Below are 24054 nucleotides of genomic sequence, written 5' to 3' on the forward strand. Positions count from 1 at the left end.
AAAGTTATTTTATCTATTTGAAACTAATGGGACTTAGTTACCCTTCTGATGTAGATTTTTTTCCTCTCTTTGAACAGTTGATCACTAATGTATATTTCAAATCATTTTTGAAAAATCAGTTGCTGAACTATCTGTAAGATAATTTTTTTAAAAAAATCAAAAGCCTAATTACTTCATTTAATTATGTGCTGTGTTTTTACAGTATTTAAATAATAAAATAAGAATTTATCATAATTAATCTGTTTCACCTTTAACGAACTGACTTTTGATTTTACTGGAGCTTTTAAAAAAAGATATATGGTAAAGTACACATCGATGAAAGCTTCAAGAATTCTACAAAGTGTGTCTGAACATGTGTGCATATTACATGGACTCCTTCAAAAATTCTTCTTAGATGAAAGCATAATTTTGAGAGCATATTTAAATTAAAAGTAGGTCAGTGTGATATTCGGCTTATAATTATGCTTATTAAAAGCAATGTTTACTTATATCGCTCTCTTTGCATGTCTGTATAGAGTTATTCATAAAAATTGTGCTGAAACAGCTACTTTTAGTTACATGTATTTATCATTAACTGGGATGTTGAAAGATATGAATTAGCCTCAAAATTGTTTTAAAATGAAAAATGGAAACAATATGGGTTAAAATTTGAAAAGTGATAATGTGAAGCTGGTTGTGACAGTTGTCAAATGATGTGTCAGGACCGCAGAATTATAGTTAGCTATGTCAATAATGTTTGGTTTTTTTGTAGTTCATTTTCTTGTATCATGCCAAATTTATTCATTTAATCAATCATTGGCTTGCTCCTGTTATTACTGTTGATTTCGTATAATAAAAAAGAGCATCTGGTTTCAATCATCTTATTTTTGTGTACTGCGGAAGGAGAGATGAAAATTTTAATACCCTTAACTGATTTTATAAAGGAGATCCTTCTTACAGCGTACAATGAAAAATTCAAAATGTAATTACAATTGCATATGCTTTTTTAAAAAAATAAAAAAGGATTATCCTTTCCCTCTGATCATGCTTTATGTGCCAAGTGGCTGAACACCAAAATAATACAATGCACCCTGGAATACCTCCAAGCAGAGCAGCTTAATACAGTTACATTGCAATTTTCAAGTAACTGCTTTTTTAGTACTGTAGCATACTTAAGATTATTCATGTGACTTCAGGAAATGTTCTAGCTCTAGTGATATTTAATCCACTCTATGTATTCTATATAAATAATACAATACTTTTTTATTTTTATTTTCTTTGTTGAATTTATTTGCCGCCCATCTCAACCACAAGGTGACCCTTAAAATTTAAAAAGAATAAAGCAATGCAGTGGTATGAATATAATAAGAGTAAAACACTATAAAAATAAAAAAATACCAACTGTAAAGCTAACAGATAGTGGGAGGGAGTAAACTGAACAGGGAAGGGGAGGTGGGATCTGTTATTAATCTATCAGCCACCTCCCATCTTTTTATATTGTTATTACATAGAATACAGTTAATGGTTAGATCAGGGATTTTTTCTGATTTTCTGTAGTTTAATATTTCTTCTACTTCCCCCAAATTCTATCGAAGAAGTACTTTACAACACAAAATGGAGTATTTATTACACTGGATGTTATGTGCTATCTTGCTTTTTATATGGCTGTTTTTTCAATTCCCATAATGCTTTTAAATTAATCGTTGAGATTGGTTTCAGTGGTGTGCCTTTCTCGCTCAGCCAAATGACTTTCCTTGACCTCTGTGAACCAGCTATTTTAGTAGGCAGCGTATGATGCTTTGGCCTATCTGTTCCATAGTTATGCAGTACAAAATCTCTGCGGAGTTGTAAGGCTAACTAAAATAAGAAAAATATTTTTTCATTAAGAAATAAGAAAAAACGTTTTCCACAGTTCTCTTGTCCAATCTTTCATTACTCTTACGGTGCCTCAGTGAGAAGTTTCAGCTAATGTCATTCTGAATTATTTTTCTAAAACACGGCCATGTGCCGAGAACAATACTGAGTTGTGTCGTAAACCTTAAATCAGGTTTCAATCTGGGTTTAAAAACTCATAGAAATTTTAAGTCAAACTGCATTTTATTTTCATCTTTCTTCAAATAAATTACACCTAGAGTTATAAGCGTTTGTTTTTGAAATCAGATTAAATATTCTCTTTCTGTATGTATCCTTTTGCTTTAGGAGTTTGATCCTGAAGAGTTCTACCATCTGCTAGAGGCTGCTGAAGGCCATGCCAAAGAAGGGGGAGGAATTAAATGTGACATCCCTCGTTATATTATATGCCAGCTGGGCCTTACCAGGGATCCCTTGGAGGGTGAGAGCATTGTATTCTTAGAACTATAATGAAGCAGAAAAGAGTAGGAGATCACAAAGCATCTTAAGTCATTCTCCTAAACATTAACTAGCACAGAAAATCTAATGAGTGCGTCAACTGTGAAGAATGTCTGTAAGTATCAGAGTGTCCCATTAAATTTATACAGTGTGCATATGCATTTTAATTATTATTTTAATGATATAGTATATAATAGTATGTATTGCACACTGTAAATTGCACAAAGCAGAACTAAACAAAAAGGTGGTCCTATGGGCTGGAAAAGATGAGTCTTCTGTTTCCCCTCTGTTTGCAATGAATCCCTCCCAAACTGAAGGTGAAATGACAAGAAAAAGAATTAAGATCCCTATAATTTTCCTCCTAGGGGGATGGCTCCATTGGACTTCAATTTCCTTTTCTAGGGGAATACTGTATTCCAACTTTTCTCATTCTCAATGACTTTAAGGTGAATGGCTTTGAATTCCCAGAATTCCGGGAGTTGACATCCTTAAAGCCACTGAGATTGAGAAACACTGCTATTTTATTCTTGACTGCTCAATTCTAGAATTAGCCCACTCATTTTATGTATGAAGTGACCATGCATATCCAATCTTTCATTGATATATACCTTCTGCATTAGACAGATATTTATATGTTGTGGACTAATTTTTCTAAATACTGCACACAAATACAGAGAAGAAGTTAGTTTTTTATAGAAGAAAGTGCTATTTACAGCAAAAAAGGAGTGTCTGAGTACAATAATTTTATATTGAAGATGACAAATAGTGTTTGGTATTTTTCATTTTTGGAATTTTGCTGAGGCTAGCTATTTATTTATTTATTTATTTATTTATTTAGTTAGTTAGTTAGTTAGTTAGTTAGTTAGTTAGTTAGTTAGTTTTCTATACCGCCCTATTCCCGAAGGACTCAGGGCGGTTTACAGGGCAATATTTAAAAGACAATATAAATTAAGATAAAAATAGAATTAAAAAGAATTAAATTAATAATAGCCCAACAATAAAACAATGTTAAAACTTAAAAACCCCTGGAGTTGAAATCCACAAGTCATAAAAGAGCTAGGTTTGAAGACCCCCTGCTATACATTATTCAGAATAACCTTACCAACACTAAGGAGATGTATTTGCATAGTTACAAAGTAAAATGATATGAGTTAAGTACAGTGATCATCTATGACATTTTGGTTTGGCCGAAAAGTATAAAATATCTTGTGTGCTACTGCCTTCTACCCATCAGACCTCATACAGAAAGTCACACACTCTTTATACTAGTTTCTCAGGCCAAGGAAGAAGGCAGTGGCAAACTTATTTTTGAAAATGCTGTCAAGAAAACTGTAGGGAATTGTTCAGCAATTGCCAGGTGTCAAGGCTGACTCAAAGGCACACACAAACACACACAGACACAAAAGCTGTGCAGGAAGGACTGCAAATGAGCTAAGGGAGTAGGTTTATTATTCTTTGAATACCAATGATTGTATACTGTTACATCTTAAAGGCATGTTTTTCCTTTCTTTCCAGAAATGGCCCAGCTGAATAGTTGTGATAGTCCAGATACCCCAGAGACAGATGATTCTGCAGAAGGAAAGGTAGTGATTTAAAAAGCTCCATTCCATAATCTAAAAACATTTCTGTACTGATATTAGCAAAGTATAAGTTGTGCACATTTCTTCGAATGATAATTACAGTGGATATAGAACAGATATGTCAAACTTGCAACGTCACGTGACTTCGCGCAACGTATCGGAGCTTTTTCTCCATAGCCGACAATGCCGTGGGGGCGGTTTTGGGATGACGCATCTGGCCCGTGGGCCGGCAGTTTGACACCCCGATATAGAACCTCTAAACACCCCTGTTACAATGCCAGGTTTTTGAGTGTAAAAAAATCAGGCCAAGATAGAATTTTTTCCACCTTTAATATAACATATAAGCTGTTATAACATACAAGCTAGTATAACATACACACTAGTATAACATACACAGCCACATCCCTGTTTATAAGAGGGTGTGAACACTTATACAGTGACATTATTCTACGTTTCTTCTTCTTCTTCCTCTCTAAAGATTCCAGTTTACTTTTCAATTGAATTGGACAAGGATGGAATTTTGGTGATTTTTTTTTTTGCATCAAAAAAACCTGGCACATTAACGGGTATACAGACTTTCTATATCCACTGTACCTATCTGTTGAATAATATTAAGTATTATAATAGACAATATTTAGAAAATGAATAGAAAATTAAATTTGCTAAGCAGCCATATTTCTGTTTCATAAATAGCAAGAGCATTTAGACGTATACAACTTCATGGTGCTTTACAGCCCTCTCTAAGTGGTTTACAGAGTCAGCGTATTGCCCCCAATAATCTGGGTCCTTATTTTACCGACCTCGGAAGGATGGAAGGCTGAGTCAACCTAGAGCCGGTGAAGATCGAACTGCTGGCAATCGGCAGCATTAGCCTGCAATACTGCATTCTAACCACTGCACCAGCATGGCTCATAAAAAATCATGTTAGATTGGAAACTTGAGAAATTATTCTTATTGTCATGCGTGCACACCAGCATATCTTTCTATAGCGAGTATGAACTTATTTAACCCTAAAGTTATTACTGTTGACTTCTGAATCAACAGTCATTTAATTTTGCTTAGGTTGAGTCTCAGCCTATTTCTTTAAGGAAGAGGGTTATCCGTGTCTTTTTGAAGAATGGCTGTATCAGCTCCTCCTGCCAGGGATCCAGCCCACAGTAAACCAAGCACTCTGTTCGTTTACTCAGCTCCTCTGGTTCAGACTCCTTCTAAATTTTATTATGGAAATTGTCAGGTTAGCAAAAAAAAGCACGTAGCTTTAGAAGCACAATGAAATCATAATATTTCTATGCATTTATACTTCCGCAGAAGAATTGGGTTGGTGGTTAATATCAGTTATGCATTTAATAGATTAAAAGTGGAACGAAAGCTACTGTATTTTTGCTGTTTTCAGAATCGGGGAGCTACTGTGCAATCCAAGAAAACACCATCAGAAGAGGAGTTTGAAACTATTAAATTGATCAGTAATGGGGCATACGGGTAAGACTAATAAGTTACACTAGCATTTGTTTTTTAAAACGGGTTTTAATTTTTTAAAAAAATAGCTTAATGATGTGCGAATGCAAATATTTGCTTGTTAATATTTTTAAATGGCTGCAGAAGAGATTGTATATTTATTTATTTATTTATTAATTCGGTTTATATACCACCCTACTCCCAAAGGACTCAGGGCGGTTTACAAGGCAAAATTTAAAAACAATACAATATAAAATTAAAATTAAATTAAATTAAGTCTAGCCGCAAAAATTAAAATCACAATTTAAAAACATTAAACCCCTCAGTCCAGACCAGATAGCTCAAAGAGCCAGGTTTTTAGGTCCCGGCGAAATGAACGAAGGTCGGGGGCAGTCCGGAGTTCCGTTGGCAGTTGATTCCATAGGGCAGGCGCGCCCACAGAGAACGCCCTCCCCCTGGGGATCGCTCGTCGGCAATCCTTGACTGGTGGTACCCTGAGGAGGCCCTCCCTGTGGGAGCGCACAGGACGATGGGAAATTGACGCTGGCAGCAGGTGCTCCCTTAGATAATCCGGGCCCATGCCATTTAGGGCTTTATAGGTCATCACCAGCACCTTGAATCTCACCCAGAGGGCAACTGGAAGCCAATGCAGCTCGCGGAGAAGAGGTGTTACATGGGAGTATTGGGAGACTCCCATCACAACTCGCGCGGCTGCATTCTGCACCAGCTGAAGCCTCCGAGTGGTCCTCAGGGGCAGCCCCATGTAGAGAGCATTGCAGTGGTCTAGCCGGGAGGTCACGAGCGCATGGGTGACTGTGCGTAGGGCATCTCGGTCCAGATAGGGCCGTAACTGGCGCACCATATATGCCATTTGTTTTGTAAATTGTAGGAATAAAACTGTAGGCTTTTTTCCAACTTTAAAATGCTTCCATCCCTTGAAATTTGTGATACCTCTGCAGTAGAATAAGGCTGGTTCCTGTAGTGGTTCTGCTGAAACCTTGGAGCAGGATAACAGGATGAGAAAATTAGTGTGCCCACCCTCCTCCACACTGCTGCTTTAGAGAGAAACAAACCATTATTGGGAAGTGCCACATTAATTTTGCTCAATTATTACAAAAGGGGTGGAAATGAGCCCTATCCTTCTAGGGTCACACTTTCCTGTGTGAGCTTCCTGTGTTCAGCAACAGTACTTTTAGTAAGAAAACCGTTATCATAAATGCAAGTTTCAACACCAATTTAATCCTCACAGTGCAGGATGGAGAGTTTATCCCTCTATTATTTCTCCCATATTTTGTAATGATTGAGCAGGGCTAAAGATTTAGATTCCTCTCTCTCCTTTACACCCAAGTGGAAGTTACAATGTTGCATATACTGTACCTATAACAGCATTCAACTTGGTGCCAGCTGAGATGACCTGGTGCTGACCCCCTCCAAGCAGAAATCATTTTACACAGTTAACACGAGAACTGACAGAACTATAGCAGCAAAGACCTTTTCATTCCCATGTACACATACCAGTGTTCACTGAGTGTGATGTAAGAAGTGCCTATTCCAGGTCTCGTGTCCCAAATATCCAAGAGGAAGCGGAGATAAATGTTGAGGTTGCTGCTGGCCACAGTCCCAACTGCAGGGAAGGTATAATTTGCCTGCTGAAGGTGGCATATTAGGAATCAGAGCAAACAGAATTCGGCATCCTGCACCAGATTGAATTGCTTGCCACTCAAAGACATTATCTGTATGATAGCATACGTCAGGGGTCCCCAACCCCCGGTCCATGAACCAGTACCGGGCCGCAGCATGCCAGCAACTGGGCCGCACAAACAAGCAAAGCCCCATCCGCGAGATGCAGGCAGCACACAAAACCACGCACCCTCCGGTCTGCGGAAAAACCTCTCTCCATAGAACCAGTCTCTGGTGCCCAAAAGGTTGGGTATCTCTGGCATATGTCATGCCTGACGCTTTTGGACCATTCTATCCTCCTGGCTAGTCCTCATCACTAGTCAACATTTTACTAGAAGCAGGCTGATTCTAATCAACTATTATGTTTTCTCCCAAAGGGGGCCACAGGGAGGAGGGGGATTTCAATATGTTACAGTATTATCATGTAGATCCCACCCTTTTGGGTAGCTGTGTCATGACAAAATGTCAACTTGTGGCAACTGCCACTTCCTCTGCAGATAAGTCCCTTGAATATCATGGCTGTAGGGTGTCCTCTTTGGTCATAGTTGGAGGTCTGCTGTCGGTTCTGGGCAGTGGTGGGATTCAAATATGTGAACAACCAAAGTCCATTCTGGGCCTGGGCAACAAAAAATGAGCCAGCGGCTCTGCCGAAGTGGTGCGAACCAGCTGAATCCCACCACTGGATCTGGGTCACCAGAGCCACCATGCAGTGTGCATTCAGAGCGCTCAAATTCAGGAGGCAACAGTAGCTCCTCCTCCTTCTGACCTTTATTTGTATTCCTATGTTCCCGACAAGAGAAATGGCTGGCTGCCAGAAATGCCAACACCAACTTCACTTCTGCTGGGGAAATGCTGCTGAGTCACCATGAGGCCATTTGTGCTAAAATCAGCCTTGCCTTGACCGCTAAGCATTGATCATATCCTCCCTCCCAGTAGCCTAGCTTTCACAACCTTGGTTTATTTAGTGAAGTTTTTATAAGTAAGCAATATTTATTTTATTTATTTTATTTTAATTCCATTTATATCCCGCCCTTCTCCGAAGACTCAGAGCGGCTTACAAGCTTAGCAGTAGCCTTCATTCTATGTATATGCCTGCTTATTAGGGCTTTCACACCCCACCCCCCAAGCGGCATTATTACAAAGTCAGCTTAATTGCCCCCAACAATCTGGGTCCTCATTTTACCTACCTCGGAAGGATGGAAGGCTGAGTCAACCTTGAGCCTGGTGGGACTCAAACCTGCACTAATTGCAGGCAGCTGGTGTTACTTAAGGAGGCATTAGCCCACTGCTCCACCAAGGCTCTTATGGTTTGGATAGTGTAAGGAGTGGACCCTAAACTGGAGATGGGTGGGAAGAGAAGCCCTATGGGCAAACCTCTTATTAAAGTATAAAAAGAAAGGGCCTTCTTGATTGTACCATGCTCACATTCTTTGCAGGTTGCAAGGCACTCAGTACCAATCCATGGTCACAGACCTCACTGGAGGAATTCCCCCAATAAACCAACTCTCTTGATTTGGGGGAAGGGGGGGTGTATTTAAACTCAAAAACTGGTTGAATTTCTCTTTTTTTTCTTTTTTTTACATCTGATTAAAGCTCTTATCAGTACAATATCTTAGGACAAAATAAAACTACAAATGAAAAAATAGAAATGGAATTGGGAATCTGGAGGCTGCCTGTGAGGCAGCAGGCAACTAAATACTTGCACAATGGTTATTCCCCGATCAAGCAGATGCACCAATCCATCAATGAGTCCAATTGTCAAGCTGCATTTTTTTTTCTTCGTAACTCACTTGCCAATCTCTAATTAGTTAGCTTCAAAATGACTCTCTCCAGTTGCTGCTTCAATTCCTGCTATTTCTCCACAAAGTTTCCACCACATGTTGAGCCTAAGTCAGTAGCAGCAGGACCATATCTAGAAAATGTTTTGACTCAGGCTGACATCATCCCAAATTAAATGTTCTGTCCACAGAATTGTTTATATGCAGAGTGTTTTGCAAATCCCTAATAAAAATGGATGGGCTTCAGATTTGAAGCAGAAAAGATTATTTGGAAGGGATCTGACTTAACACATTTGATGCACCTGCCAGTTAAAGGAGGCACTGATAGGTGCTGTAGATGCACAGAACCTTTTCTCTTTTGGATTAAATGGCTGCACATCTCTACCTGAAAATCTCTTTCAAAGAAAGGAAAGCAGCCACTTTTTCCCCAGAGGAATACTTAGTCAAACAAAAGGATATATAAAAATCTTGATACACGGGGAATTGATAAAAATAAAAAGAACATTTGACTATAGAAGTTATATTTGAAGTAAAAGTTATCTATGAATGAAACATTCAGTATTTCAAATTTTGTAATGCTAACCTGGTAAATAGTTTTATTTCTAAGAGTCTTTTTTTATTCTTTCTTGGTTTCTATTTTCACTCATGATTACTTGAATCGCACATAAAATTCTATCTAATAAAATCTAAATCTAAAATCTATCTTTTACAATTAAAATTGAAGAGCCTGGAGAACAAAAGCAAATTACTTGGTGCTAGTTAATCCTGTCCATTTTGTGAGTTCTTACTTAGCTTTATGAATTGATCAGTCAGGTGAAACTTCAGATGTATTCTTTCTAATCCCTTATAAAGCATATTGTTCATGTGTTATCATAGTGCAGTGTTCTTGGTGCGCCACAGGAATACACGTCAACGTTTTGCAGTGAAGAAGATTAATAAGCAGAACCTTATTTTAAGGAACCAAATTCAGCAAGCTTTTGTGGAGAGGGATATCCTAACTTTTGCAGAAAATCCTTTTGTGGTCAGCATGTTTTGCTCCTTTGAAACCAAGCGGCATCTTTGCATGGTCATGGAGTATGTGGAAGGTATCCAGAATTTATCCAGACATTATAGTAAATGTATTAATCAAAATGGTTTTCATTAGGAAGAGAGAGATTAAATATGACAGTTCATTTAGGTGCTAGGATACTTTCGTTATTTTCTCAATCTAGGGTTTGTTTCATATCTTTCAAAATAGAATGACTATATTGTGCAAAAAAACTTGCTCTGTTCTACCATATTTCAGCAATATACCGTATTTTCCGGCGTATAAGACGACCCGGCGTATAAGACGACCCCCTACTTTTAAGAAGTTTTTCAAGGTTTTTTGTCTTATACGCCGGAAAATACTTACATGCCCTGCCCTCCCTGTCCGTTGCAGAGGAGGCAAAGGCCTGACTGGCCCCGCCGGCCCTCCCGCTGCTCTCGCGCTTCTGCCGGCCCCCGAGGCGCAGCGTTTCCTGGGCGGCAGGCAGCGCCGGAGGGCAGCTGCCACCCCGCCACGGCCGGCGCCCCTCCTGCTTCCCCCCCAGGCCTTGAACTTCTCCCATTCGGCGCAGGGCGGGGCAGCTCCGCCCGCAGCCTCTTTTTCATGTGCCGCTTCCCTCTCACCATCGGCCGAGGACTCCTTAGGAGCCGGGGAGCGATGCTGCCTCAAGAGGGAAGAGCGTCGGGCGGGAGCCGGCAGGGCAGTCCTGCACACACGCGCACTCCCCAGCTGCTAAGGAGCAGCCGGGGAGTGCGCGCATGTGCAGGACTGCCCTGCCGGCTCCCGCCAGACGCCACCCACTGATTTTCCGGCATATAAGACGACTGGGCGTATAAGACGACCCCCCAACTTTTGAGGTGATTTTCATGGGTTAAAAAGTCGTCTTATACGCCGGAAAATACGGTATATCTGTATATTTGTCCATCACTTTATTCTGAATGAAAGAGATATTGCCAACAGAGTTGGTATTTACCAACAGCAGCCAAAGCAATACAGCTGGATCTAGAATGAGCTAATTGATCCGAAAGAGGAAACAGGCACCAAATACTTCCCACTGATTTTTCCTAATTCATCACCACCAAATTATATTCCTATCTGCCTCACATTTCCCTGCTCTTCCTCCATATCAATATTTGTTTAGCGTTGTTTGGAAGAGTAGACAGAAATATCCTATTTTTTGCTCCTTTTTATATTAATGTAACATTCCTCAGTTATGAGCGCCTTTTGAGAATGAATTTATTATTCCAAAGATAATGCATTGGACTAAAATTTTGGACAAACTCTTGGTCCAATAAAATAACATTTAAAATTCCTGGTCTAGTTTTACTTTTTCTTTTGATTGGGCACAGATAAGGATATACTGTATATAACATGATATACTGTCAGCTTTGTATAATCTGATAATGAACATAGAAATTACGTTTTTATTGTGATATAGGAGGGGATTGTGCAACTCTTTTGAAGAACATTGGAGCATTGCCTGTAGAAATGGCAAGAATGTATTTTGCAGAAACGGTACTGGCACTAGAATACCTTCACAATTATGGAATTGTCCACCGTGATCTAAAACCTGACAAGTATGCTTTTAACTTCTTGTGTTTGTACTTGCAGTTGCACCTGTTCATTCTAAAAATATCTATAGCAACAACTTGTACTATTTTCTCTCCTCTGGAAGGGCAACTTTTCATTTTAATATTTATTCTTGAATTGCTTCTTGACAAATATCAGATTGTGATTATTTGTCATCTCAATAAAATTTATAGAATAACTATTCTTTCATCAATCATGTCCTAAATTTAAAGGGAGGCATTTCAACAATAGGAAGGATTTGATTGTCCTTCTACAAGGACACTGCATTTAATACCCAGTAAAATTGCAAGGTGAACGAGCCTATAATTTTTATCATTTTATACACACGTACTTGGTTCAAACTTTTAATGTGTGAGACTGTAAAGCAAAGGATAAAGATAGAATTTAAATTAGATACATCTAGTAAGAATTCAAACTTTCTGGAAGAAAGCAATGAAAAATCGTTCTGTAACACTGGCAAGAAATTTACCTACATGCAATCATCAGAAATCAATTCAAGGGCATTTTACAACAAAAGCTCATTGATTTATTTTTTAAAAAGCATTACTAAGTTTGGGTCCAATTCAGTGTCTTTATGTAAAATTACTCAATTTTTTTAAATTAGACCCTGATTTTTTTTTCCTTTAAAGTGTTATATGGTTGGAGGTGTAGCTGAGTGGGAATATTTTGTGCTTTGTAGTCACTCTTACCTAAATTGTTGCCATTGTCCAATGAGAGCTTTCTAAGCTTAATTCCCATGGGAGGCAGGTAGCATAGATGACTTCATAATAACTAGCATGCAAAATGCATAGAGATCTACATTTCAAATCTTACTGAATGTTTACTGCATTGAAATAATCATTTAAGGTTTTCGGTATATTCTTATGTAAGACATTTTCTACAGTAATGAGATATTAAAGTTACAGGTAGTTCTCGACTTATAACCATTCATTTAGTGGTTTTCAACAGCAACCCCTCCCCCCCAAAAAAGACCTTATGACTGGTTTTCACGCTTATGATCATTGCAGCATCCCCATGGTCATGTGATTGAAATTCAGGCACTTGGGAACTGGCATGTATTTGTGATAGTTGCACTGTCATATGATCACCATTTATAACCTTCCCAGCAGGCTTCCGACAAGCAGAGTCAGTGGGGGAAGCCAGATTCACTTAACAACTGCATGATTCACTTGACAGTTTCACTGATTCCCTTCCCAGCTCTAGCAAAAAGGTTGTAAAATGGGGCAAACCTCGCCTAAAAACTGCCTTGTTTAGCAACAGAAATTTTGGGCTCAGTTGTGGTCATACGCTGAGGACTGCCTCTGTAATATTCGTTAGAATGTGTTGATACAGTAAATAATAGCAAGGTACCGTGGCATGATTAAATGTTCATAAACGGCATTATAATACTAATCTGTATTCCCCTTTTTCAGTCTGCTCATAACCTCAATGGGTCACGTCAAATTGACTGATTTTGGCCTCTCCAAAATTGGCTTAATGAGTTTGACAACTAATCTGTATGAAGGTCATATTGAGAAAGATGCCAGAGAATTCTTGGATAAGCAAGTAAGCCAAAATTACAGTTTTGAAATTACTGTGCGTATCTGCATATATTAATTTTTAAAAACTGCCTGAAGCAAATATGTTCAACATAAGTTTTATACCTTGACCCAGAAACACAGCACAGTAAAATCGAAATTTTAACTCCTTTAAGAATAGCAATGAAAAATTCTGTTCAGTTTGGACAGATTTAAATTAAATCAAATCTCAAATGTTTTTGTGCAAGTATTTAATTAAAAATATTTACTTTTTTTGTAATGAATAATGAATCTGTTTCACATTGTTTAAACATGGTTTACATATAATTTTATTCTTTGAGTTTCTTCATTAGGGATTTTCTACATCCTGTGAACATTTTTTTATTTTATTTTCAGGTATGTGGGACTCCAGAATACATTGCGCCTGAAGTAATATTGCGACAAGGTTATGGGAAGCCTGTGGACTGGTGGGCCATGGGAATAATCTTGTATGAATTTCTAGTTGGTTGTGTTCCTTTTTTTGGAGACACCACAGAAGAGTTATTTGGGCAAGTTATCAGTGGTAGGTATCCAACTTTTATAAATATTAAAGGTCTTCTTGAAATTGATAAATGGCTTAAAATCATTTAATTAAACAAGAACAATATTAGCAATTTAGTATCATTATTTAGTTAGCTTATCTGATTTTGGAAAAAGGCTACAGCCTCCTTCAGGCCAAGGTAATTTCTCCTGCAATACATAAAATAAACATTAGGAAGCAAATGCCATACATCATTTCAATTGTTACAAGAAAAGCAAGAGATGCATAAATTTCATTTGGAAATTATAAGTTTTGCTTCTGTTCTTCATTTGTCAACTATCTAACTTGAAATTTGCAGAGTCATCCATGAAATTAAAGAAGTAGAGCCAAATACACTCGGGACTTAGCCAACAATATGATTTGACTAATTCACCCATGTTGACAGTAGTAAAACAGAATATGGGTACTTTGGGAATGTAGCAAAGACCTGCCTCATTGATGTAGCCAACCAAATATATAAGTATTGTATGTTTTTAAATGGCACAAATAACAGTTTCACTGTATTCCCAACTTTTTACTAGTTTCTGCTATTGACTTATAGATTATATTTTATGGTTTTTGAATCCTTCCCAAGTTTAGCAACATTTGGAAGGGAGAAGCAGGAAACCCCTGTACTGTGAGTGGAACTACATTCAGAGAGAGTAGGATTCAAGATGCTAAATGTTATAGAAGAAATTTTAATATATACGCAGTGTAGCTGGTAAACATTTAAATTCATCTACTTCCATATATATTAGCATATAATTTAATATTTAAATGTGTTTGATACTACAGCCTTAAATATGTTATTTTGGATGATAGAACCTCCATAGATAGAGATTATATTCATATCTATCTATGGAGATTCTCAGTCATCCAGGTCATGGTTGTCCCAAAGATACTTTTTCAAGAGAGAACTGGACTTTCTTGTTTTTCTTTGAAGACATTTCACTTCTCATCCAAGAAGCTTCTTCAGCTTTGATTGGATGGTGGGGAATGGAAGGATTTATATTCTTTGCAGACAGCTGGTCATTGTATTCTTTTAGAGAGTCGTTGAGGCCACTTGGAGGTTTATCTGTGCTCAAGATCATCTGAGTGGTGCAAATGGGTGTGGAGCCTTCTTGGAACTGCTGAAAGGACTGTGTTGTAGACTGGAGATAAATGATGTTGTATCCCTCCTCCTCTATTGATAAGAGGGCTGTTCAGTTTTGACACAGATGGCCTCTTTGACCCCTCTTTCAAACCAGCAGTCCTCTCTGTCAAAATGTGGATTTGCTGTCTTCAAAAGAGTGGCCTTTGTCTTTTAAATGCAGATAGACTGCCGAATCTTGTCCTGATGGTTTGTTCTACATTGTGCCATGCGTTTATGAAGTGGTTGTTTTGTTTCCTCAATGTGCAGATCTGCACATGCCTCACTGAATTGTACTGCATATACCACGTTGCTTAGTTTGCGTCTAGGTGTTTCATCTTTGGGGTAGAGAAGCTTCTGACTTACTGTATTCTTCGGTTTAATGTGTGCACATATGTGTTGGCTGAAGATCCTCCTGAGCTATATACCATTAAGATATATACAATCATATTACAAAAAATATTAACCCAGTTGATAGCTAAATATCCATATCACCTGCAGTATATTCAGTAGCACTGTGCCTACTGTACTTCAGAAATCATTTAGAAGTGCTTCAGACCTCCTCTGAGGGCAGCGTATTTAGCTATTGATTAAAGCACTCGAATATCTTTTTTCAGATTTCCATATGAGCCTGAAAAATGCTACTACTGCTTTATGGAATTTCAGATTTAAACTTAACACAATTCTTAAAGTAGTAATGAAAAGCAGTTTGGTGTAGTGATCACATCACCAGTCTAGAAACTTGGAAACCATGAGTCTTAGGCACAAAGACAGCTGAATGATCTTGGATTAGTTACTCCCTTCCCCTCCCCCTGCCCTCTCCCTCCCCCTGCCCTCTCCCTCCCTCTCCCTCTTTTTCCCCTCTCCCCCCCCCTCCCCCACTAAAGGGGGGAGGTTCCCCTTATGTCCAGGCAGTCACCAAGTCAACATTGACTTGAAGGCACAAAATAAAATAAAGCCACAGTGCTTTTTTCCCCCTTTTTGTCCCAGGGAGAGGATCTAAACCAGCGGTGTCAAACTGCCGCCCTGTGGGCCGGATGCGTCAAGCCAAAACCACGCCCACCACATTGCTGGCAATGGGAAAAAAGTTGCAATATGTTGCGACACTTCACATGACGTTGCGAGTTTGACACCCCTGATCTAAACTGTTTTTTTCAGGCATGCCCTTTCCAAGTATTGACTGTCTTTGAACCAACTATTTAAACTATATGTCTATATATGCAATATATTTAATATTATAGAATGCATTTAATCCAGCAGTGGTTGAAAGAATAGACAATTATATTATCTGTACCTGGAGAATGCCTTTCATAATATGAGTTTAATTTGCTTCTGCATATCATCTGGTACACCTCTCATCAAGAGATTCTCCTGACATTGAAGGCAGAGTTGTCAGTAGGACAGGAGATGAGAGCAGTATTGGGCTGTTGCAGTATAAGCTCTGCTCTTTTTTTATACGTGTCATGACATTTTGCAAACATATGAAAGGGATGAAAGGACAACCTGGCTTTCATCATTTTGACCCAATGATCAGATCCCTCGGACACTTTTAACTGAAGATTGCTGCTGCTGCTGGTGGTGGTGGTGGTGGTGGGGCTTATATCTGAGGGAGGAGAAGTTGAGAGGCATGAGACATGAAAACACTATTCTATGCATAGAATCCTGTGCAGAGTGTAATTCTGTCAATCTGATTTCTGCAGATGAAATTGTCTGGCCAGAAGGAGATGAAGCTTTACCACTAGATGCCCAGGACTTGATTGGTAAACTCCTACGACAAAACCCTTTGGAAAGACTGGGAACAGGTGCTTCACATTTATAAAAATGATTTTAGAATGACATGTACATTTTTATTTTTTCATACTTACTAATATTAGGTTAGATGCTATTTTTGATATTCATATATGGCACCTCTATGCCATTTTGTCCATTTAGAGCAGGAGTGTCAAACTGCTGGCCTGCAGGCCGAATACATCATAGCGAAACTGCACCCACCCCATTGCCGGCAATGGCAAAAAAAGTTGTGATACTTTGCTACACGTCATGTGATATTCTGAGTTTAACACCCCTGATTTAGAGTAAAATAGCCAAAAAAGTGTAAATTAGTTCCATAATACAAAAATATAATTGTATATGTAATCTTAGTGCTTGTTGCTTGCAGTTTTCTAACTTAGTACAGTTATTGTATTGGTGGGTCTTGTAACAAAGTTTATTTTGTTTTAGTAGAGATTAATATTGGCCAATATTTAAACATTCCTTTAAAAAATGCATCTGCTGACAAATAACTAGACAGGTTCCAGTATTTCTATCCAGTGTTCCACTTACTTCCATCAGCAACAGTATTAAAATATTTTGCATTCTGCTTTGATAGTTGGTCAGAATTTATGAGATTGAACATAGATTCTTATTCCTCATAATAAAAAGTATAAAAAACTAACTTACAATTTAAAAATGCATATAAAGGTAAAGGTAAAGGTTTCCCCGCACATGCGTGCTAGTCGTTTCCAACTCTAGGGGCTGGTGCTCATCTCCGTTTCAAAGCCGAAGAGCCAGCGCTTGTCCAAGGACGTCTCCGTGGTCATGTGGCCGGCATGACTAGACGCCAAAGGCGCACGGAACACTGTTACCTTCCCACCGTAGTGGTCCCTATTTTTCTACTTGCATTTTTACGTGCTTTCAAACTGCTAGGTTGGCAGAAGCTGGGACGAGTAACAGGTGCTCACTCTGTTACACGGCACTCGGGATTCGACCCGCCAAACTGCCGACCTTCCGATCGACAAGCTCAGCGTCCTAACCCACTGAGCCACCGCATCCCTTGTGTGCAAAATCCCCTTATTCAGACGTATTTGAATTTATGGTTGTTATTACAACATCACCAATTTATCTCTTGTCATTATTTTGGAGAAGAAAGTGAGTGTAACATGTCTCTACTGAGTTCTGATTTTTGTTCAGATTTTAGATGAACTATACTTGCTACTATATTAAGAACTCCTCACAATTGTTGTCATTACAGGTAGTGCTTTTGAAGTAAAACAACACAGTTTCTTCAAAGACTTAGATTGGAATGGATTACTACGGCAAAAAGCAGAATTTATCCCACAATTAGAGTCAGAAGATGATACTAGTTATTTTGACAGTAAGGAAAAATGATCAGAGATTATAATTATTTTAGCATTGTGTTTATGTTTTCATACATATAAGAAAGCCTATTTTTGAAAATGGACCTAAAACAGATTTGAATTTCACAGTGTCGATTTAGCCATATATAATTCTAATTATTCCTTTAGATATCCCATGTTAAAAGATTAATTGTGTCTGGGAACTAAATATCAATATGGGGCTAATTTTTTTAAGTAGAGAACTTGCTCTGTGCAGATAGATTTTCTACATATGCTTGAATCCTGTGCAAAGAAGATGATATATTCTCTTTTTCTTTCTCTTTCTCTCTTTCTCATTCTCTCTCCCACTCCCACCCTTCAATATTGTTTTCTATAAGAGATGGGTGGCTAGGTTTAAGTCAAGCATGGACAACTTACAGTCCAGATTTTGCTAAAGAACATTTCCTACTGGCTGTAGTCAATATCGATAGTGTTGAAGGATGATAAAACTTGCAGTCCAGTATATAGCCTCCATTTAGAGGGCTCTATACATTGTTCTCCTTTTCCTTAGCTAATGCAAATTTAGAAAACAATTTACAGGTAGTCCTTGATTTACAACAGTTCTTAGTGACCATTCAAAGTTACAGCGGCACTGAAAAAGTGACTTATGATCATTTTTCATACAACCATTGCAGAATCCTCATGATCATGGGATCAAAATTCAGTTGCTTGGCAATTGGTTCATATTTAGGACTGTTGCAATGTCCCAGGGTCATGTGATCAACTTTTTTGACCTGACAAGCAAAGTCAATGGGGAAGCCAGAATCACTTAAGAACCGGGATACTAACTTAAAAACAACTGCAGTGATTCACTTATCAACTGTGACAAGAAAAGTATAAAAGGGGCAAAATTCACTTAACAAATGTCTCATTTAGCAACATAAATTTTGGGCTCAATTGTGCTCGTAAATTGAGGACTGTCTATATTCTGTTTGGCTTGATTTGCTTTATTCAGCAGATCATACTGAGTTAAACAATCCCATGAAGCTTTTATAGCTAATCAGGTAGTCTTTGGTTAATAATGACTTGTTCAGCAACTGTTAAAAAGTTACGACAGCACTGAATGAGTGGTACTTACAACTAGTCCTTGAAGTTCTGGCATTACGTGATCTGAAGTTATGTGATCACGATCGGGGTGCTTCGTAATTGGCTTGCACTTAACAAGGTTTGCAGCATCCTGTGGTCGCACGATCACCATTTGAAACCTTCCCTACCAGCTTCCCACAAGCACGTTAAGGGGGAAGCTGGCAGGGAAAGTTTCAAGTAATTCCTGTAACTTGCTCCCACACCTGCTGCTTTTTCTCCTGAGGATCTTGTACTTCTCCCCAGGATCTTGTACTCTGTAGTGTGTGCCTGCTTGCACCCACTGCTCATGCCTGTGTGCCTGTGCATCCTCCCACTCTCCGTAGCAGCCACACCCTGGCATGATCATGCCATACTACGGCAGCCACCTATGCACCTTCCTGCACTACATTTGCTTCTAAGTACTGAAAATACTAATACGGTAGGCTTTCTCCTTGTGCAAATACTTGAGCTCAAATCTGTTTTCTTGTTTGCAGCTCGTACTGAGCGATATCAACACTTAGATTCTGAGGAGGAGGAAGACACAAATGATGATGATCATATGAAAATTAGACAGTTTTCCTCATGTTCACCTAGATTTAGCAAGGTATGAGGTGTTCCTGAATAAATGGTTTTTTGAAAATTCTGATGAAAACAGTTTGAAAAACTCTCTGTAGCATGCTGGAAGGTCAACTTTTCAAAAGTAGGTCACCAATATGTACAGTAGTGGGCTCTTTATGGAAAGGACTTGTGTCACAAGTTAGTTTGATATATACCACAGTTCCCAAACTGTTCCCAAACAATTGTGTTCTGGAGCACTACATTAAATTCAGAGGGAGTGGGAGGACTCACTGCGGCCAGGTGGGTGTGACTGAGTAGGCGTGGCCATCTGACTGCCACCAGGTGGGCATGGGTGAGTGGGCATGACTGGATCGACCCGAAGGATTAGATGCAGCCCATTTGGGGCGGATGACTGGGTGGATGACTTGGGGAGGGTGAGTGGGTGTGGCCAAGTGGAGGCAATCACATTGCTGTGGCTGGCTAGGGGGTGCTGGGTAGGCATGGCCAAGTAGGCGCAGAACAAGTCATCACGGGCAACTGGAGGTGGAGCCAACTTGGCACCCCACCAAAACAAAAATCACCCAGGGATGTGCTGGCAAACAGGAAGCAGGGAAGCAGAAAAATTTGAAAGGCAAATTTCCCTTTAGAGAAATGCTCCTTTTTTCTTGCTGCTTCCTGAGCAGAGATTGAATCTATCTCTGGCAGGGAAGGGAGGGGCTGTTTCCCCCCCCAATTTTGGTGAAACGGAGCATTTTTGCTCTGCTATCCCTAGCAGGGAACGGAGGGGCTGAATTCCCCCCCACACACACAATTTGGTGAAACGGAGCATTTTTTTCTTGCTGCTTTCTGAGCAGAGATTTCTCTCCTGTGTTTGGGGGGCTGGTTCACTACATGCAGCGTGTGAGGATGATCAGCGCTGGATGTGACTTCTACATTTCTTTAGAGTTATAAATCCAGATATCTCACTGAAGCAAGAAAGGGATTCATCATTCTCTATTTAGTCAAATCCACAGAAATGGGGAAGGGGAGGGTGGAAATGGAGAAAAAGGAGATAAACAAAAGGAGGGGGGAATAACAGAGCAAAAATGCTCCGTTTCACCAAATTGCGTGGGGCGGGGGATCCAACTCCTCCCTCCCCTGCCGGAGATAGCAATCTCTGCTCAGGAAGCAGCAAGAAAAAAGGAGCATTTCTTTAAAGGGGGAGGGGGAGATCCACCTTTTGCCTTTCAAATTTGCCGCTTCCCGACTTGGCCACGCCCACCCATCTGTCCCGAGTCATCTGCCCCGAGTCATCCACCCCGAATGGGCTGCACCTAATCCTTCACGCCGACCCAGCCATGCCCACTCACCTACGCCCACTTGGCAGCACTTAGGTGGCCAAGCCTACCCAGTCACGCCCACCTGGCTGCAGTGAGTCATCATAGACCCAAATTCACAAGGGTGCCATGGGATATTTTGAATTTTTATGATGTCATATCTTTGCAGAGTTGGGTTTTCAGCAATCTTAAAATAGAAAATGAACACTGATATCAGGATATCATGAAAGATTCTAAATATGTATTTGATGACACAGAAGGCACATAAGTGACTTGTTCATGGAACACAAATTTTGAAATTCAGTTTACTAAGTATTCCTTGCATTCAGTAATTTAAGCGGCATACTCTCTTTGATCACAATTAGAAACTACAGATGCAACTGAAATTATTTATTTACACACACAAACACACACTGGCTATTTTTCTTTTGTTTATATGTATGTGTTAGCAGATACTTTACAGACTTAAAGAATATTGTGAGAAAATTAAGATTGATATAAACTGGAAAAGCGTTTTGTGAGAAAGCAGAGAGAATAAAGTGGAAACTAAACCACTATCTTTAGGGGATGTGATGTTGGCATGCTTATATTTTACACTTTGAAGAATAATACTGTATTCAAAGTGGGTGGCATGGAAGGCTCATTTGAAAGTCTTGTCTGACAATTGGGCCAGATAATTTATTAATAACTACTCTGTGATGTTGTGAATTTTTTATAATGATATTTTCATCAGTTTGATATGCAAATCAGATTCTCAGTTGAGTTCAGTCCTAGAAACATGAATTTCTTTTCTCCTTCCAATTAACACTTTGGTGATTTAAAATCTCAGTGTAAAACCACTGAGGCATGATTAAAAACGCACAGTGGTCAGTTGGGGGTATAGTTTCTCTTTGAAATACCTCTTTGGGTTAGGCTTACTACTGTGGGATTTTGGGGGGAAGTAGATTAACTGTGGATCTTTAAATGTTACCAACTGACTTATTTTCAGCATTAAATAAAGTATTGCTTTCCAAAATGTCTGTTTCAAATGTTGTTTGAGCTGTTTTTTAAAAGGATTCTAGGGAGCACAGTACAAGAAAATATATTTTTAATCCAATTAATTATTACATATTTAATTATGTATGCGTGTGGTATATGTGTGTGTATGTATGTAGAAATAAATATAAATAAAATATATTAGTACTGTTCACTCTGAGAAGGTTTGGGGTTCCATTATCTTTTTATTCTTTTTCATGCCTATATGGGTTAAATGTTTGCATAGAGCTCCATTCTGAATTTCTTAAAGCATAGACTATTGTTAATAAAAGCTCTGCTCCTGAAAGGTCCATCAAATTCCTAATTTTGTTTTTTATAGTGTTAGCACATTCATCCCTGAGGTTTTGCTTAATAGAAATGATTTTTTCTTCCTAGTTCAATTTATTTTATTTATTCTTCTGTTGATTCTTCTTCAAGATTCCCAACAGTTCTCAGGTCATCAGTGTCTTCTTGTTGTAGGCATCTGACTGTCAATCAGAAGGACTCCATTTTGCGTGTTTCCCCCTGGATGGGTATAAACTATGCCCTATTTGCCTTGGTGAAGGTTACACTGCAGACATTTGTAAATATTACATTTATTAAATGCACACATAATAGTTCTTTTAGTTTGCAGTTCTCTGTGGGGGAGCATGCTTGTTCCCCCAAAGTTTCTACTGTATTCCAAATAGCATCTGGGAACCATGTTATCTCTTTGGGAGACTGATTGAATTTTCTGTTGCCCATGAGGAAACCCTATGATTTTTACCTTTATCAAGGGTACCTCTCCATTTTGCCAACAACTATGCATCTGTGGTGACATTCCATCATTTTTTGTGGAAGTAGATATCTCCATTTCTGTTTCACATATAAGGGAAGGTCAGGACATTCCTAGGCTAGTAGAGGCTAACTTGATAGGCTCTTGTCAACGCAAGAGCAAGAATGCAGATGGTGATGATGATTTAAATTTGTACACTGCCTGACTCTCAACAATTCTGTAAATCTAAATAGCATCCATTATCAGTGGAAGCCGTGAAGGTAAGATATTAGAGGAAATTCAGATTTCCTTTTCTGAGGAGGTGTTGCTTCAAGAGAGTACAAATAGTTTGAAAGTTGTCGGGGTATAACTTTTGAATTATCATGTCCACTAACAGTTCTCTCTGTGTTAACATCAAAATCTTTTGAGCCAAGGATACCATTTTGAATGCATTGTTTCCTGTTGAAAATAACCTTTCTAACAGCGGTGTTGTTGGTCTTTAGAGGTTCCTTACAACGAGATCCTGCTTTTCTTATTTTTCATAGGGTCAAGGTAATCATTTGCCCAGATATTTCCTTCCTTCTGAAGTCAGTCTTAACCCTTTTCTTGGATCAAGGCATTGTTTTGCCTCCCCACCTCCCCCAATAATCTCTAAACACCATCACTTCATTCTTTGGAAGCTGGTTGTGTTTTCTCTCTTTACTTGCACTGTTAAACATCATTCTTCCAGGACCAATGTTTATTCCTAATCTTCCAAGGTCCATTTAAAGAATGTGGTTTTATTTGTAATGGTGGTTCTTTGAATGGTCATCTGTTCCCCATCCTATTGTCCTTGGTCTCAAGTAACTCACTGTTCCTTCAGAATCTCCCTGTTGGTCTTTGGAATTGAACGGATAAGGTGTCATCTGTGCCTAATTTTACTATACATGGGGGGTGGTATTGGTTGCTGTGCTTTAAACAATTCTGTAAACTTTAGAATCGTTTGAATAGCACTCTTCACAGGCAAACAGTTTTATGTGTCTTAAGTTCTCAGATTTCTTGAATTCCGGAGAATGCAATTACAGATAAGTAACAGTAGCTAATCAAAAGACATAGCCAAATTCAGTCCCAAAGGTGCTTTTTCAAGAGGCAACTGGACTTTCTTTTTTTTTTCTTTGAAGACATCTCGCTTCTTGGATGAGAAGTGAAACGTCTTCAGAGAAAAACAAGAAAGTCCAGTTGCCTCTTAAAAAAGCACCTTTGCGACAACCACAACCTTGGATGACTGAGAATCTCCAAATTCAGTATTTTAAGTTCTGAATAATTTAGTTTGCTGATTAACAGTTACATTGTACCTGTAGGTATATAGCAGCATGGAACGTCTTTCCATCCATGAAGAGAGAAAAACGCCACCACCCACCAAACGGAGCTTCAGTGAAGAAAAGGATGACAGACATGATAGCTTTGTGGACTTGAAGAGTCGAGACCGCAGCTGGGTGATTGGATCCCCTGAAATGTGAGTTTGTGTGAATATATTTTAACTGTTTTACTTATCTTTTTGGGGAAAGGG

The 24054-nt window shown here is 38.9% G+C and overlaps 1 protein-coding gene across 3 annotated transcripts in view; it reads left to right on the top strand.

Moving 5' to 3' along the window:
• Positions 1–24054, top strand: part of MAST2 (microtubule associated serine/threonine kinase 2) — a 155658-nt gene that overhangs the window by 118293 nt on the left and 13311 nt on the right. For all 3 annotated transcript variants that reach the window (XM_081324556.1, XM_081324558.1, XM_081324557.1), the window contains exons 13-23: positions 2179–2311; positions 3844–3911; positions 5302–5387; positions 9698–9906; positions 11287–11425; positions 12851–12983; positions 13352–13517; positions 16344–16445; positions 17654–17776; positions 19358–19467; positions 23846–24000. In XM_081324556.1, coding sequence (XP_081180682.1) covers positions 2179–2311; positions 3844–3911; positions 5302–5387; positions 9698–9906; positions 11287–11425; positions 12851–12983; positions 13352–13517; positions 16344–16445; positions 17654–17776; positions 19358–19467; positions 23846–24000 — 1424 coding nt within the window. The remainder of the gene's footprint in view (positions 1–2178; positions 2312–3843; positions 3912–5301; positions 5388–9697; positions 9907–11286; positions 11426–12850; positions 12984–13351; positions 13518–16343; positions 16446–17653; positions 17777–19357; positions 19468–23845; positions 24001–24054) is intronic.

This window comes from Vipera berus (genome assembly GCF_964194415.1).
Source record: "Vipera berus genome assembly, chromosome: 3".
In the NCBI taxonomy this organism is placed as follows: Eukaryota; Metazoa; Chordata; class Lepidosauria; order Squamata; family Viperidae; genus Vipera; species Vipera berus.